Source organism: Gracilinanus agilis, chromosome 1 (genome assembly GCF_016433145.1).
Source record: "Gracilinanus agilis isolate LMUSP501 chromosome 1, AgileGrace, whole genome shotgun sequence".
Classification (NCBI taxonomy): Eukaryota; Metazoa; Chordata; class Mammalia; order Didelphimorphia; family Didelphidae; genus Gracilinanus; species Gracilinanus agilis.
The window spans coordinates 680,084,509-680,100,160 of NC_058130.1; the positions used below are offsets into that span (position 1 = coordinate 680,084,509).

Genomic DNA, 15,652 nt, shown 5'->3' on the forward strand with positions numbered 1-15,652 from the left:
ACATTTCCTCTTTATTGTACTGGAATACTCAGAGTTTCTGGATTAATAATAGCTAACATTTTTACAGAAACTACAATGTGCCAGGCATTATGCCAAATGCTCTACAAATATTTTCTCATTTGATCTTCCCAGCAACCCTGGGAGGTAAGTGCTATCATTATTCCTATTTAGAATAAAGAAACTGAGGCAGAGATTAAATGATGTGTCATGGGGCACATTGCAATTAAGTATCTGAGGCCAGAATATCTGACTCCAGGCCACCTGAAACAAAATATTTCTAGATCTTTTAAAATTCATTCAAACTACCTTAGTAATTGACAACTCCTCTATATAAGAACAAATTTAAAGACTGTGTCTCTGATAGACAATCCCCCACTTTCTCTATAACTTCATTAATTTACCAGATTATTTAAATGGTTTTTACCGACAGATGTGGAAATAGGTAATTATTTTGTATAAATATATTATTGTATTTTTATATTATCACTAAATAAATTAAGGAAGGGAATAAATGGTGACTTGGAATTAATATATTTCAAAGGAATATATGAAGGAAAACCATCTTAATAAATTAAATTGTTAAATAGTATAATATTTATTTACATTGATATACTTATATAAAATAATTGCATATGCATTTTCATAGTACATTGGAGAAACTTCAGTTCTAAAATCTCTTACCAGATTTTTCAGCAGAGTGGATAGTTCTTTAGTAAGCGTGGAAAACTTTACAAAAGCAGTGCCAAGATCCGGATTATCCCGACTTAAAAAATTACTTCCAAACTTATCTAGAATCTGTGCATAGTTTTCTTCATTCTGTACATGATCTGAAAGAAGAGACAAAAATGTCATTTTTTTCTTCATTAGTTATGAAAGCACTGATTACTGAGAAACTGGCTCAGCCCTACAAACAATTGAACAAGCATTTATTAAGCACCTACTAAGTGTGCGACACACTACTAGATGCTGGGAGATAAAGACAGACATGAAACAGCACGGTCTTCAAGGTTACCTTCTCCTGGGGGGAAAGGATATGTATAAGATGAATTTTCAATCTAGATTGTAAGCGTTAGGAAGAGTGAGAGGAGAGAAAATGGAAGCACCCATTATAGATAGCAGCTTCTGGAAAACAGGTAAGTGAGGGGCCTTGTATTGCCTTCCTCAAACATGAGAAATATTTTGTTGTTTTGAGAGCCAGTTAAAGGACATCTTTAAGCTGGAGAGCATCCAAAAGAAGGCAATCAGAATGGTAAAGGGCTTTGACCCCATGTTACATAAGGATTTTGTGGAAGAAATTGTGAATGTTTAATGTGGGGCAAAGAAAATTCAGGAGGAACATGAAAGTGGTCTTGTGGATAAAGGATTGGGCTTGCTCATTTTGGTCCCAAGAGGCAATGGGTAGAAGTTACAAAGGAAATTAAGGCTTGATATTGGGGAAAATTGTAATGGCTTATCTTGAGAAATGGCGAGTTTCTCCTTGGAGGTTTTCAAGACAAGACTATCAGGCAAATGGGTTTCCCTTTTGAAATTTGGACTATATGGCTGCTGAAATCTCTTCTAACTATCAAGTTCTGTGATTCCATATATGAAAAGTATGGTACAATCAAGAAGTTGGAAGGGACCTCAGAAATCATTTACCACAACTCACAACAGAATCCCTTCTATAACATGTCAGACAAGTAGTCATCTAGACTTCATCTGAAGATCTCCCAATGATTAGGGACTCATTGATTCCTGAGTAAGATCATAGTATTTAGAGCTGGGAGAGACCATTTAGGCCAACTTATCAACTCTCCCCCACTTTAGTTTACAAATGAGAAAAATAAAGTCGAGTCTTGTCCAAGGTATAAGGTCAAAACAAAACAAAACACAAGTGTCAAGTTGCTGCCAAGATTTAAACCAAAGTTTCTTTTACTCAGAGTTCTTTCCATACTTTATAGGTAAGAAAATTGAGGTTCAGAGATGAAGTGACTTGGCCACAAAAATGAAGTCTTAAAGAAAATGAAAGCACTTTAGGAGAAAGAGGGGAGATATCACTATGGAAGAAGTGCCATAACAGCTTGGATATTGAAAGTGTAGGGTTTATAGACAAATCTGTAAGTCCATACACCTAGAGCTGGAAATGATCTCAGAGTCTGTTTGCCTCAGTCCTTTCATCTATAAAATAGGGGTAATCATAGCACCTACCTCCCAAACTGTGGGGAGAACAAAAAGAGATATTTATAAAGCACTTTGAAAGTTTTAAACCACTAAATAAATGCTAACCATTTTTATTATAATGATTATTACCATCTAAAATGACATTGGTGCCTAAAATTGGGCAGAAATTTATTGAATTGTATATATATTATATGTAATATATATTATATGACATATCAATACATATATTGATATATATACACACAAATATGTATGTTCATACATACAATACAATACACATGCACACCGATATGTATCTATTCTTTTTTTTTTTTAAACCCTTGTACTTCGGTGTATTGTCTCATAGGTGGAAGATTGGTAAGGGTGGGCAATGGGGGTCAAGTGACTTGCCCAGGGTCACACAGCTGGGAAGTGGCTGAGGCCGGATTTGAACCTAGGACCTCCTGTCTCTAGGCCTGACTCTTACTCCACTGAGCTACTCAGCTGCCCCTATATCTATTCTTAAGGATGAATCCAGGACATGATAGAGACTTTCCCCCCAAACTCATCAAAACTGATGATCACCCAAATGACTGCTGAAGGAATCTACAACATATTGTTATGAGAAATAGTAGAATGAATTCAAAAGAATGATGGAGTTGGAGTCAGAGGACCCGAGTTTGAATCCTAGATCTGCCCATGCAACCTTGAGCAACCAAGTGATACTCTCTAGGCCTTACTTTGGCTATAAATTGATTGAGCTATGATTTCCATGATCTGTTATATCATTTAATATATGGAGATTAAATATCTTGTTTTTAAAATGGGGATAATGAAACTTACACATTACTCATCTTACAGGGTGACAAAGTGTCACAAGGTGACAAAAGCACTTTGTAAACTTTAAAATGCTATGGAAACAACAGCTATCACTTATTTTCAGGGTACATCATTAAAAAAAAAAGACATTTGCTTTTCCTGTCTGTATGCTTCTTCCTAAAGTATCATCTTTTCTTAGGCTTCTTGGCTCTTCAATAACTAAAATTCAATATGAAAATATTTTATCTTCTGACAGCTTCAAATATTCTATTAATAAACTGTTATATGAGTCTAGTAAAGCATCAACTCAGATTCTGCACTAAGAAATAACATAATAATAGCTCACAATTATATAAAGCTTTGATGTTTGCAAAATCCTTTCCTTATAACAGACTTTTGAGTAAATAGTGCAAGTATATATTATCTCTATTTTACTGATGAAAAAAACTGAGGCACAAGACAATGAGGGGTTTTGCCAGCAGTCACTGATAAGCAGTAACAAAAAAACTAAATAAAGGACACAAGGAGAAACAAAACAAACCTAATGCAGTATTGTAATAATGATAGCATTAAAAATTCATGATGTTTCCACTTTCTGTCAGCATTTCAGCTTGCGATTTTGAAACAGAAAGAGAAGAAAATTTAGAGCTGACTACTGACCAAGTCCTCTAGGAAAATTGGTTCAGAAAAAAAAACCACAAAAGTGGATCAGCCAAAAAGGCAGCATAAATATGGAAACACCATCCAACTAGTGGCAAAATGAGAATTCACCACCCAGTACTTTGTAATCTATAAAACCTTTCCTTGGGAGAGATCAAGTGGAAACAATTAGAGCTTTCTAAATGAAATTCCATCTTTTTGCAAATATAATAGATGAGGAGTCTCCCAAACCCTGATCTATTCTTCTCAATCAAGGGAAACAGAGAACCCCAGCTCTGGAAGGCCCTCAGAGTTACTTAGTCCAATTTCTTACCTGAAGTAAGAAATCTTGATATTTATTACAGCTTATAAGTATATCTATTTAAATGACATTTAGATAATAAATAAATATAAATATAAAAAAAACTTAGCTTTCTGTAGTTATCTTATCTTATTTGAGCCACAAAATACTCCTGTGAAGTAGACAGTTATTTCCACTTTAGTAATTATAATGGTAGCTAGGTGGTATAGCAAATAGTGTCAAGGTTAGAGTCAAATCACCTTCCTGAGTTCAATCTGACCTCAGATACTTCCTAACTATGTGAACCTGGGCAAGCCACTTAACTCTCTTAGCCTCAGTTTCATTATCTGTCAAATAAGCCAGAGAAGGAAATGGAAAACCACTCCAGTGTCTTTGCCAAAAAAATTCCAAATGGGGTCACAAAGAGTCAGGAAGGACTGAAAAACTACTAAAAAACAACAAAAACAATGATTGTTGGCATTTATATAGTGTTTTAAGGTTTGCAAAGTACTTCTATAGTCAAAGAATGAAAGATGAACTTTACAGGTAAAGACACTGAGGCTTAAAGACATAAAGTCAATTTCTTTCTTAAGGTCATTTAGACTTTAAGTAGTAGAACCAGGACAAAACCAAGTTTTCTGACTCCAGCTGTCTGTCTGTCTGACACATATACATATGTATATTTAAGTAGATGAATTAAAATATTAAATCAATAAATGGATAGGCAGTAAGGTAGACATATACTATTAAGGCTATTGGTTGTAGAGGTAGAAGGCAAACATAAATTATTAGTAGATAAATCAAGAGATAAACATTTATTAAGGGACAACTACATGCCAGGCACTATTAAACCTTAGGGATATAAAAGGAGGCAAAAGATAGTCCTAGCCTCAAGGAACTTTTGGTGGGGAGACAAAATGCACATAGATATATTCAAAGCAAGTTAGTTACAGGATAAGTAGGAAATAACTAATAGAAGGAAAACATTGAAATTAAGAGGATTTGGGAAGGCTTCCTTAAGAAGGTAGGATTTTAGTTGGGACATAAAGGAAAACAGAGAAATCAGTAGTCAGAGCAGAAAGAAATCATTCCAGATATGGAGGACAGAGAAAATATCTGAAGCCAAGAGACAGAATATCTCATTTGTAGAATAGCCAGAAGTCCGGTATCACTGGATCAGTGTATAAGTCTGTGTTGAGGAATAAGGTTTAAGAAAACTGGAAAGATGGGAAGAGGCAAGATTATGAAAGGCTTTGAATGTCAAGTGGAGCGTTTTCTGTGTGTTCTTGGAAACAACAAGAAGCCTGTGGAATTTACTGAGTAGGGGGATCAAAAGAATGATATGACAGGATCTACGATTTAGGAAAATTACTTAATAGATGAATGGAGAATGGATTGGAGTGGTGAGAGACTTGAGGAAGGCTACTGAAATAATCCAAGAATGAGGGGATGAGGGTATATTTATGAGTGTGGTGTACTAGATGAGGCAGTAGTAGAGTGGTGGCAGTGTCAGAGGAGAGAAAGAATGAAAGAAATTGTAAAGGAAAAATAGGTAGGTCTAAGTAACAGTTTGGATTTAAAGTGTGAGAGATAGGTTGGGAACATGGGACACTGGGAGGAGAGTGTTATCCTTTATAGTAAGGATTCTGAGGTAAATAAATAGTTCTGTGTTGGATAATATTGAGTTCAAGATATCTAAAAGGCAGTTGGAGATGAGAATCATCAGCATAGGGATGGTATCCATGGGAGCAGATGAAACCACCAAGTGAAGTAGTAGAGGAAGAAGAGAAGAGGGACCAGGAGAGAACCCTAAGGGACACCTACAGTTAGAAGGGGTGATCTGAAAGAGAATCCACCAAAGAAGAAAATCAGGAGAGAAGTGTCCTGAAAACCTAGAGAGAGGAGAATGTCAGGATGGAGAAAGTCATCAAGGGTGTCCAAGGCTACAGAGAGGCCAATAAGAATAAAGATGAAGGCCAGAAAGCAATGATCAGTTCCCAGATGATACTCAGCATTTATATAGCACGTTCGGATTTTTAAAACTCTTTGTGTATTATCTCACTTGGTTTTTACAACAACTCTAGGAGGTAGGTGCTGTTGTTACATTCATTTTTTAGATGAAAAAACTGAGGTACATAGCAGAAGTTAGAAGATTTCCTCATGTCAGCTAGTAAGTGACTCAGGGCAGGATGTGAACTAGGGTTTCCATGATCCCAACTCAGAACAGGAAATAATAGCCTGGAATGATCAGATCACAGATCCACAGTTGAAAGGAATCTCAAAGGCCATTCAATCCAATCTCTCTCCTCATTTTACAGATGAAGAAACTGAAGCCTAGGAAAAGTACTTACTCAAGGTCATATGGGCAGGAACCATTAGGCAAGATGTGAAATTAAATCCTCTAACTCTAGTGATTGTGTTTTTCCACTGTACCTTACTCTAGGTCAAAGCTAATTAGTAGCAGAGGGTTCACTTGCTTCACTTCATAGCACTGATTTACCTAGTTTCATCATCTCTCAAAGGAAGATAATAATATAATTGCACTACCTTCCTCAAAGGGTTGTGTGAGAATCAATCCCTAATTTCCTATAGTTTCAGTGTAGTTTCAAGCTTAAAATTGCACAAAGATTTTGGAGACATCATCTATCATAGGTTTTAATAATAATAAGGATGATGATGTGTGAGCCCAGAGCAACCAGAGTCATTTGAAGACAATTTCAAATACTGGTATTTTCCTATCCCTACTGGGGAATCAATCAGCAAGTATCTATTACATGTCAAATATTGTGCTGGGTATTGGTGATACAAGAAAATAATAATAATTTTTTGTCCTAAAGGAATTAATATTCTACCAGGAAAAAGCAACATGTACATATAAATGTAATTAGATGTCAAATACATACAAACCAGATACATGGTAATTTAATGTAGGGTGAGAAAGGTTGCAGAACCACCATAGAACAGAGGTTCTGAAACTTTTTGAACACAAGATCCCTTTACACCCTTGTGTTAATCATATCTATTGATCTTTACCATATTAAAAATAAAACATTCTTAGCATTATTATGAAAATGATTTTTACTTTCTAGATTCCTAAAAGGCTATGGGGACCCCAAAACACAATTACAGAGCAGAGTCAGAAGTTTTTTAACTTTAAATCTGTTAACTTAAAAAACTTTTTTTAAAGTATAATTTGCTTTTGTAATCCTACTTATTTTTATTTATTTAAAAAATTATCCTCACATAATCTCAATATTAAGAATCCTTGAGCTAGATAAAGGGAAAGCCTTCAGGTAGAGTGGGGTGAGTGGGCAGCAGTTTGAAGAAATCTAAGGATTCTAAGGAGGTAGAAGTGAGGAGGAATTGCATTTGAGGCATGAGGAACGGCCTATATTATGGCATAGAGAAGAAATATTGTGTATAAGGAACAAGGGTGTCTAGTTTTGCCAGATGCTAGAGGATATGAAAGGAAGTAACATATACTAAGAGTGTAAAAATTGGCTGGGGCCAGTATAAAGGGTTATGGAATGTCAAAAGTATGTATTTTAACCAGAAGGTCACTGGAACTTTCTGAGCAGAGGAGGGACTGGTCAGACTAGTGTTTTAGGAATATCACTTTTTGGCCACTACAATTGAAGTAAATCTTAAATCTTAATCTGAAACATGAAACAGGATTTGGTTGAAATCTGCATGAGCTACCTACAGTGGATATTAAGGAAATACCCTTAATTAAATGGTCAAAATCAATACTTTTAGACCAAAAAAATGTACTTGCTTATTATTTAGTAAGACTTTGGTCAAAACTTTCATTAATGCTATTAAACAATTCTTCTTTTAATTTTTTTGTTCTCTCTTGAAAATTGAATCTTGAATTCAGTTTTCTTGAATTAAATTGATGTTAGTGACTTTTTTTTTTAAACCCTTTAACTTCGGTGTATTGTCTCATAGGTGGAACAGTGGTAAGAGTGGGCAATGGGGGTCAAGTGACTTGCCCAGGGTCACACAGCTGGGAAGTGGCTGAGGCCGGATTTGAACCTAGGACCTCCTGTCTCTAGGCCTGACTCTCAATCCACTGAGCTACTCAGCTGCCCCCTATGTTAGTGACTTCTTAACACAACTTGGGAAAGATGATGGGTGTGGTGACTATTGGTTAAAAAGCATTTATTAAACATTCATTCAGTGCTAAGTTCAGAGGTTAGAAAGAGAGGCAAATGCTCTCAAGGAGCCTATGTTTAATGAAGAAGATGAAATGAAATGAAAGGTAATCTCAGAGGGATGACACTAGCACTTGGAGAAAGGAATATTGTTCCCCCCCATCATTTTCAAAGAAGACTAATGATATCATGAAGGTGATGTCTTGACTTGCATGTGAATTGGGTTTACGTGAATAAGAGTTGCACAAAGTCATCAGCCTCACTCTCCTTTCCAGAGCCATAGAAGCCCAGTGGTAAAACAAAAGTGAAGATAACTGGCGATGGCGTGGGATGCAGCAGAATGACCTGGTCATCTTCAGTGTCTGACTGAGCTCTCAGCACACCACAGTTTCTGCTTCCATGGCCTTCACAGCCATTGGAAAGATTGTTCTCATCTAACTGTTCTTCCAGGTGAAATCTTTGCAGCTTGGGGTAGACATGCTCCAAGTGGCCACTGGGTATGCTATAGCTTCTTGGAGTCACAGGTGAGAGTTGGGTATTGGGTGGACGTCCACCAAAAGTGGGATGAACTTCCCTGAAAAGGGCTTGGCAAATCCTAACACCAGAGGTGCTAGTCCTTCCCCCGGGGAACAGCCAAGGAACTATGATTTTTAAATCTGGAAGACAGTAGGGTATTTAGGAGGGGGCCATGGGAGGTAGCCAAGCTCTGGAATATCTGAAGAATAGGGAAACTAAGCCTCTCAGAAATGTTCTAATCTAAACTGGGCAAGAATATGAAGGCCTTGATTCTAATTCTGGCTTTAATATTAATTTAATATTAACAATAAAAATAAATTTAATATTTAATATTAAGGTCTGTGTGACCTTAGACAAAATATTTAAGTTCTCTTGGAATTTAAGTTTTCTTGAATGACAAATGGGTACATTTTTTATTAAAACTAAATGGGTACAACAGAAGTCTTACCTGTGAATACTTAGGTTAATTACTGAGAAAGTTAAATAGGATAATGAATGTGAAAGCCCTTTGAAAGAAATTTTAAAAAGTTCTAAACAAATACCAGAAGTTATTATTACTTTTCCCCCAGAGATAGTGACTCTCAAAGTCAATGTTTAACTTACTCATTGTATAAATAACAGAAAATATAACAGAATTTATAAAACTGGTACCCTTATGTGTCCTAATGGCTTTCATTTAGCAAAAGGGGAAAGGTGAGTTCTAATCGTAATAAATAAGAAGCATAATTAATTATAGAAAAAGTGTTTCTTATAAATGCAGAAGACAAACTATCAACAGAGTAAAAAGATAGAACTATTGCCATCTCATTTTTTGCCTTTTAGATTTTTAAGTTTGATCTAGTCTAAGATAAAGTAATCAAGTGATACAAACAGAAGAGGCCTTAGTAATCACCTCATCCAAAGCCCCCATTAAAAATAAAATATTAACATTTGGGGAATCTCCAAAGTCAGAACAGTTTTAATCAGTAAAAGAACTGACAGCTTAAAACTACAGCAGGACTTTTGGAATACCTAGTATTTTGTTTTAATGCAAAAGTCAATTCTCAAAAAAATTTTTTTCTGCCTGTTTTCTTCAGTTTCACCCCATAAAAAGTTTTCCAATTCCCCCAAAATTTTATATTCACCATTTCTTAACTGTAATAATATTCCATCACATTCACATGCTATCATTTTTTGGTGATTCACCAATTTTTTGGGAACATATTTTGTTTCTAATTTTTTTGTTGTTACAAATATCATAGTTATAAATATTTCTGTACATACAGGCCTATTCTTGAACCTCATTAAAATCACTGGAGTATAAAACCCAGCAATGAGTTATAGGATACAATTTAGCAACTTTTCTTGCATAATTCCAAATTGTTTTTCATTAGTGGCTCTATTCCTGAATTTTCTCATCTTTTAGTATCTGTAAGAATTTGATGTAAAGTGATAACTCAGGTGAAAGAACAAACAAAAAGCCCCCTGAACTTCTGTCTTAGAATCTATACTGTGTATTGTAAGAGCCAGGCAACAAGGTTAAGTGACTTGTGATGGTCACACAGCTAGGAAGTAGGAGGTCACATTTGAACCCAGCACCCCACCGCCAATCTCTCAGCCTAGCTCCCTATCCATTGAGTGACCTAGCTGCCCACTAACTCAGATTTTAAAACAAATTCCACTTATCTGATTATCAGTGTTTTTTAAACATTTCTTCTGGTACTCTGCCTCTTGTTTTATAAAGAAATTGAGACCATTGAGAGTAAATTGACTTGTCCAAAGTCACATGACAAGCCAAGAGCAAAATCATATATGTATTCAGGGCAGGGAGAAATGCTAAATTTTCCTCAGTTATTACTCTGTCTCTTTAAAACAGAGCTTCGTTGAGAGTTAATGTGTCTTAAATGGTTAAATATAAGACTACAAACTGGAAAAATGGGTGATAGAGAAAGAAGTGAAGTAAAAAATATTCTGCCTGAAAAGTAAAGCTTTTCTACACATACTTTGAGGTTATGGAAAAGTTTTGTTCCTTTTTTTTCCTGGAAAGAAATAAAATGGAAATTTTGGGGGAAATTGAAATAGATGCATTACAATAAAACCTCAGTTATCTGGAGATCAGCCTTCTCATGACCTCAAGCATCTGGAGCAGTCTCAAATCCCAAAGCAAGCCAAATTTTTTAAAAATGGCATTCTTAGGGAAGACTATCCTTCAAACACCCAGCAGAGTATATAAGACAAGCTGAAGACAGCAGAAGGGTACACCCAATCTACTCTTGGTCCAAAAAGGAAGGAATAATTTGGATTTGCTAGGGTTAGCTTTCCTTTTTCACAGAGAGGGCAGAAGAAATTCCAGAGAGAGAAGACAAAGGAAAGAAGAAAAGTATACTTGCAGAAGGAGATACTTGGTTCCTAAACAAACCCTTTTGATTACCTATTCAAACCAATATTCGTTAAGCCTCTGTTTTGTTCAAAGTACTAGGGTGAAAAAGACAAAAATTTTTAACAGTTCTTGCTCTAAAAGAGCTTGTATTTCTCTAGTAAGAAATGTGTACAAAAGTATAATATCAAATAACTTGAGTTGAGAGAGAGAGAGAATGAGCATACTAATAATTAAGGGGAAAAGGAAAGATTTTAAATAGTATTTGTAGCTGAATTGACCCTTAAAGGAGGTGAGGCATTCTAATATATTCTAGGCATAGGAGGATAGCTCCCTATGCAATGGCATGGAATTAGAATATGGGCTGACAAATTGAAGGAATGGAAAGCAGCTCAATTTGGCTATATTTTGGGAAGCATGAAAAAAAGAAAAATGTATCTAGATGCTAGAGCTAGATTGTAAAGGGCTTTAAAAGCCAAGCTGAACAGTTTTGCATTTTGTCTTAGAAACAAGAGGGAGCCATTAACAATTCCAGAGTAGGAGAGTCACATCATCAAACCTATGCTTTATAAAGACCATTCTGGCAACTATGTATTGGATGGATTAGGGAAGGAGCAGGTAACAAATATAAAAATATGTTCTTAAAAAGCTGTATTTATTTTAAAATCTTCTAGACTTTTAAATTTACTAATTTCAAAAAATCATCAGGAAAAAATTAAGACACTTAATCTTGAATTTTGCTTTGGTCACTAACTTTATATGACAGAAGGCATCTACTGCTACAACACTATTAATACATCTAACCTATTTTTATGGTAGGCTTTGTATTTTTCAAAGAACTTTCATTGTAAAATAGAAAGAACCTTGAACTTGAAGAAATCAAATCAGGAATTTATTCCTGGCTCTACCATCTTGGAATTGAATGACTTTCAGCAAGGTCATTTTTACCTCTCAAAAGGTCTCAGTTTTCTCACTGCAGATGGGTTCAATTAAAAATGTATAGGGCCATTGTGACAATCAAATGAAATAATGAATATAAAATGTTTTGGAAACTACAAGGTATTGTGTATAATGTTAGGTTTTTTTTTTAGTCACCAATAAACATTTATTAATTCCATACTATATGCCAAGTATTGTACTAATCGCTGGAAATAAAGCAAAAGACAATATTATACATTGGTTTTAATTGAGTTTTCTGCACTTAAACTGTCTCACCTACAGAAAATAGGCAAAGAGACATTAACTTTTCTCATAAACTGGAGATGAAGAATAATGAATAATTTTTAATGAAACAAGTACACTGCAAATGAAGTCCTAACAAGCCACACAACACTTTTTGCATCTTCCCATCTTGCAGAAGGCACCGTGAATCTGGTTTGTGGAATGCTGATCTCCTTACTGTTTTAGAAGAAAGTTCCTTATTTCCTTGGTGTGAAGCTCTAATTATTTTCCCTTGAAAAATTTTAACTGTGACTTCCCATCTCCCAGAGTTACTGGCCAACATAATGGCAAGGCCTCCCATTCTGCCTTCTTTCTGGTTCTTAGAAGCTTTTCATCTACATAAAAAGGATAAACTTCCAATCTTCTGCTACTTCTATTTAGAAAAGTAGCTGTCTTATCAAAAGTACTACCCCAGTGGAGCCTTCTACCTTGGCTATTTTGGTTTGTTGAGTAAGGAAGGTTATAATTTATTAAGAAAGATCAGGAAAGACATTCTGGAGGAAATTCCATTTATATTAACCACTAAAAAGGATGGCTAGGAATTAAAAGGATCATAGGACCAAGTATTTCTTATTAGAATTGGATACTAGGAAATTCCAACTGTACCAAGCTGGGTCCAAAGAAGAGATGTAAGAAGATGCTTGTCCCTACTTCTTTACAAAGGTGAGGGATTATGGATATGGTATAATGTCAGATATTTTAATTCATTTATTAGTTATATTGAACTGTTCCTTTCCTCCCTCTTTTTTAAATTTTTGGTACAAGAAGATGATCTTTGGAAGAATCTGTAGTGAGGGATATATTGGGTAATGTAGATAATTTAAAATGAGCAGAAATTCCTTTCTGAATTTGATTCTCATAAATAGGGAAGAAGTGACTGCTATTATGAGGATCTCGATTCAGACCCTGGCTCTATTACCTGTGAGATCTTGGGCAAGTTTCTTCACCTATCTGGGCTTAGGTTTCCTCAGATGCAATACAAGAGGGGTTATTAGAAGAGTGTCCAGGTTTTCCTAGCTCTTAGTCAGTGACCCTATGTTGAACTAGGAAAGATGGGGATCCTTGCCTAGAAGCAACAACTCAACCTTACAATTTGTGGCAAAGAAAACTGGGAACAGTCCAACATGCATCCTACTTTTTAGAACAGATTTAAAAATCTCAATGAAAAGATAGGTAGTATCTCATAATTTAAAGTTTTGTGGGAAATGTCAATCCAGAAATGGAAATGCAGAAGAATAAAATTCTGGGGGCAATTGTGATGGTACACACTTGTAATCCCTTCTATCTGGAGAGGCTGAAGTAGATCAGTTACTTGAACCATGCCATTTTCATCTGAAGGAGGGTTAAAGTCAATCTGGTGAACATACTAAGGCTGTTACTAGTATGGCTAACCTCTATGGGTTGAGTTGCCAGATTGTCTAAAGAGAAATATAAACCTTTCAAGGTAAAAAATGGAACCAGTTATAAAACATCTCTGTCAATCAGCAGAGGGGTCATGCCCATGAGTAGCAGTTGTTCTTGCAGGCTGGATATGAAAGAGAAACCTAGTCTCAAAGAAAAGAAAAGGAGGAAAGAAAAGGGAGGGAGAAATTAATTTTGAAACAAAAAACCTCCAATTCTGATGAGAAATGAGTCGAGGGTTTCTAAAAAACATTAATGTAGATGCATAGGGAGCTTAATTATTAACTTAGATGTTAAAATGATATACAGAAAATGGATGGAAAGGAAAGCAATGGAGTCATAGATGGCAACAAACATGGTTGGTCCTGTGAGAATACTGTTGGGAGTGCTAAAGATCAAAATGAATTGACATCTTTGAGAAAAGCAAACCAAAAGAGGCTCTTAGAGTGATACACTGGGGGACAGTGTCCAGGACTACAGACACAATCATTTTAATGTACTCTGCCCTGGTCATAAAACAGGAAGAGTAGTAATGTGTTCAGTTTTGAGTGCTACATCTTACAAGACACCGTTCAAAAAGGAAAATCAGGATAATAAAGGACTTTAGTCATGAAACATGGAGAAAGGTTAAAGGATCTTTAACACAGAGACAAATAATCTTGGGAGGGGTGCAAAGGGAATTGTGATTTGTCTTCAAATATGTGAAGTGCTTTCATGAAGAAAAGAGGGAGTAAACTTGTTCTGGTAGGACAAGTAAGAACAAACAATAGAAGACACAAAGATGCAAATTTAGGTTGTGGGAAACAGTAATTGCAAGATTCCGCCTTCTGGTTTTTTTTTTAACTCATTTTTATTTTCAGTTCCAAATTCTCTCTCCTCCTAACCCTCCTCCGCCCATTATAACAAAAAAGGTAAGAAATACAATACTTATTATACATACAATGTCATGCAAAACATTTCTGCATGAGCCATGTTGAAAAAAAAAGAGCAAGAAAAATAAAGCAAGCAGCAGTTAAGTGGTTCAGTGGACAGAAAGACAGGCCTAGAGCCAGAAGTCCTGGGTTCGAATCTAACCTGAGACACTTCCTACATCTGTGATCCTAGGCAAGTCACTTAATTCCAATTGCCTAGCCATTATCTAGTATCAATTCTAAGATAAAGGTAAGGGTTTAAAAAAAGAAAAGAAAAAGAAAGCAAGAATAAATAAAGCAAAAAAAAAAGTTTCTATTTGCACTCAAGAGGATTATCCATCAGTTACCTATCTAGAGGTGGATGGAATTTTTTATTATGATTTTTAGAATTATCAAAGATTATTTTATTGATAGAAATAAAGAAAAAAAGCAATTAGTTGACAATGGGCTATTGGGGAACAAATGGATTTGGTCACTAGAGTTATTAAGCAAAGGATCATTTGCTAGGGGTATTGTATATAAGGGGATTTTTCTAGTTCAAGTGAGGGGTGGAAGAGATAGGAGTTTAAAAAAAATTTTTTTTTCTATTATTACACATAGGACAAACATGGGCATTTTCTTATACCAAAAACAAAAAAAAAAAGAGGATTAAATGTGACCACATGGATTCCTTATGTTCACGTTATTTTTATAAAGTATATTTGCAGCAATTTAGTGTAGAATTTATTTAATAAATTCTCTGTAACTTACTATATATTTAACTCAGTAATACTAGTAATACTTTGCTTCTCTCTGCCCTGCCTTGAACATCTTTCTGCTCTCCCTTGTGTATTTTTTAAAAAATTCTTTGTACTTTTCTTTCTTACTTTATTGGGGAGAGAGGGTATCACTATCCCTAGCTTGCTGTCCCTGCTCCCCCCAAAATGACCTCTTCTGTAACAAATACAGATGGTCAATCAAACAAATATACATATTGGCTATGTCTGAAAACACATGCTTCATTTTGCATAAGTTCTCTTTAAACTTTGAAATTCTATGTTTCTGTAATTTTTTTAATTCAAGAGGAAAGGACCTTAGAGAATAATTAATTGATTACTTATTATTAATAATAGAAAACAGAGCCTTAAAGAGCTTGTGAAGTGATTTGGCATTAAACAAGTGGAGACAAGATCTTCAAGGGCATTCCAAGAGAGCT

At 35.3% G+C, this 15,652-nt stretch overlaps 1 protein-coding gene across 1 annotated transcript in view; it reads right to left on the minus strand.

The window, feature by feature from the left end:
* Window positions 1–15,652, minus strand: part of ASAP1 (ArfGAP with SH3 domain, ankyrin repeat and PH domain 1) — a 400,440-nt gene that overhangs the window by 180,627 nt on the left and 204,161 nt on the right. The window contains 1 exon segment of the mRNA XM_044669204.1: window positions 682–827. Coding sequence (XP_044525139.1) covers window positions 682–827 — 146 coding nt within the window.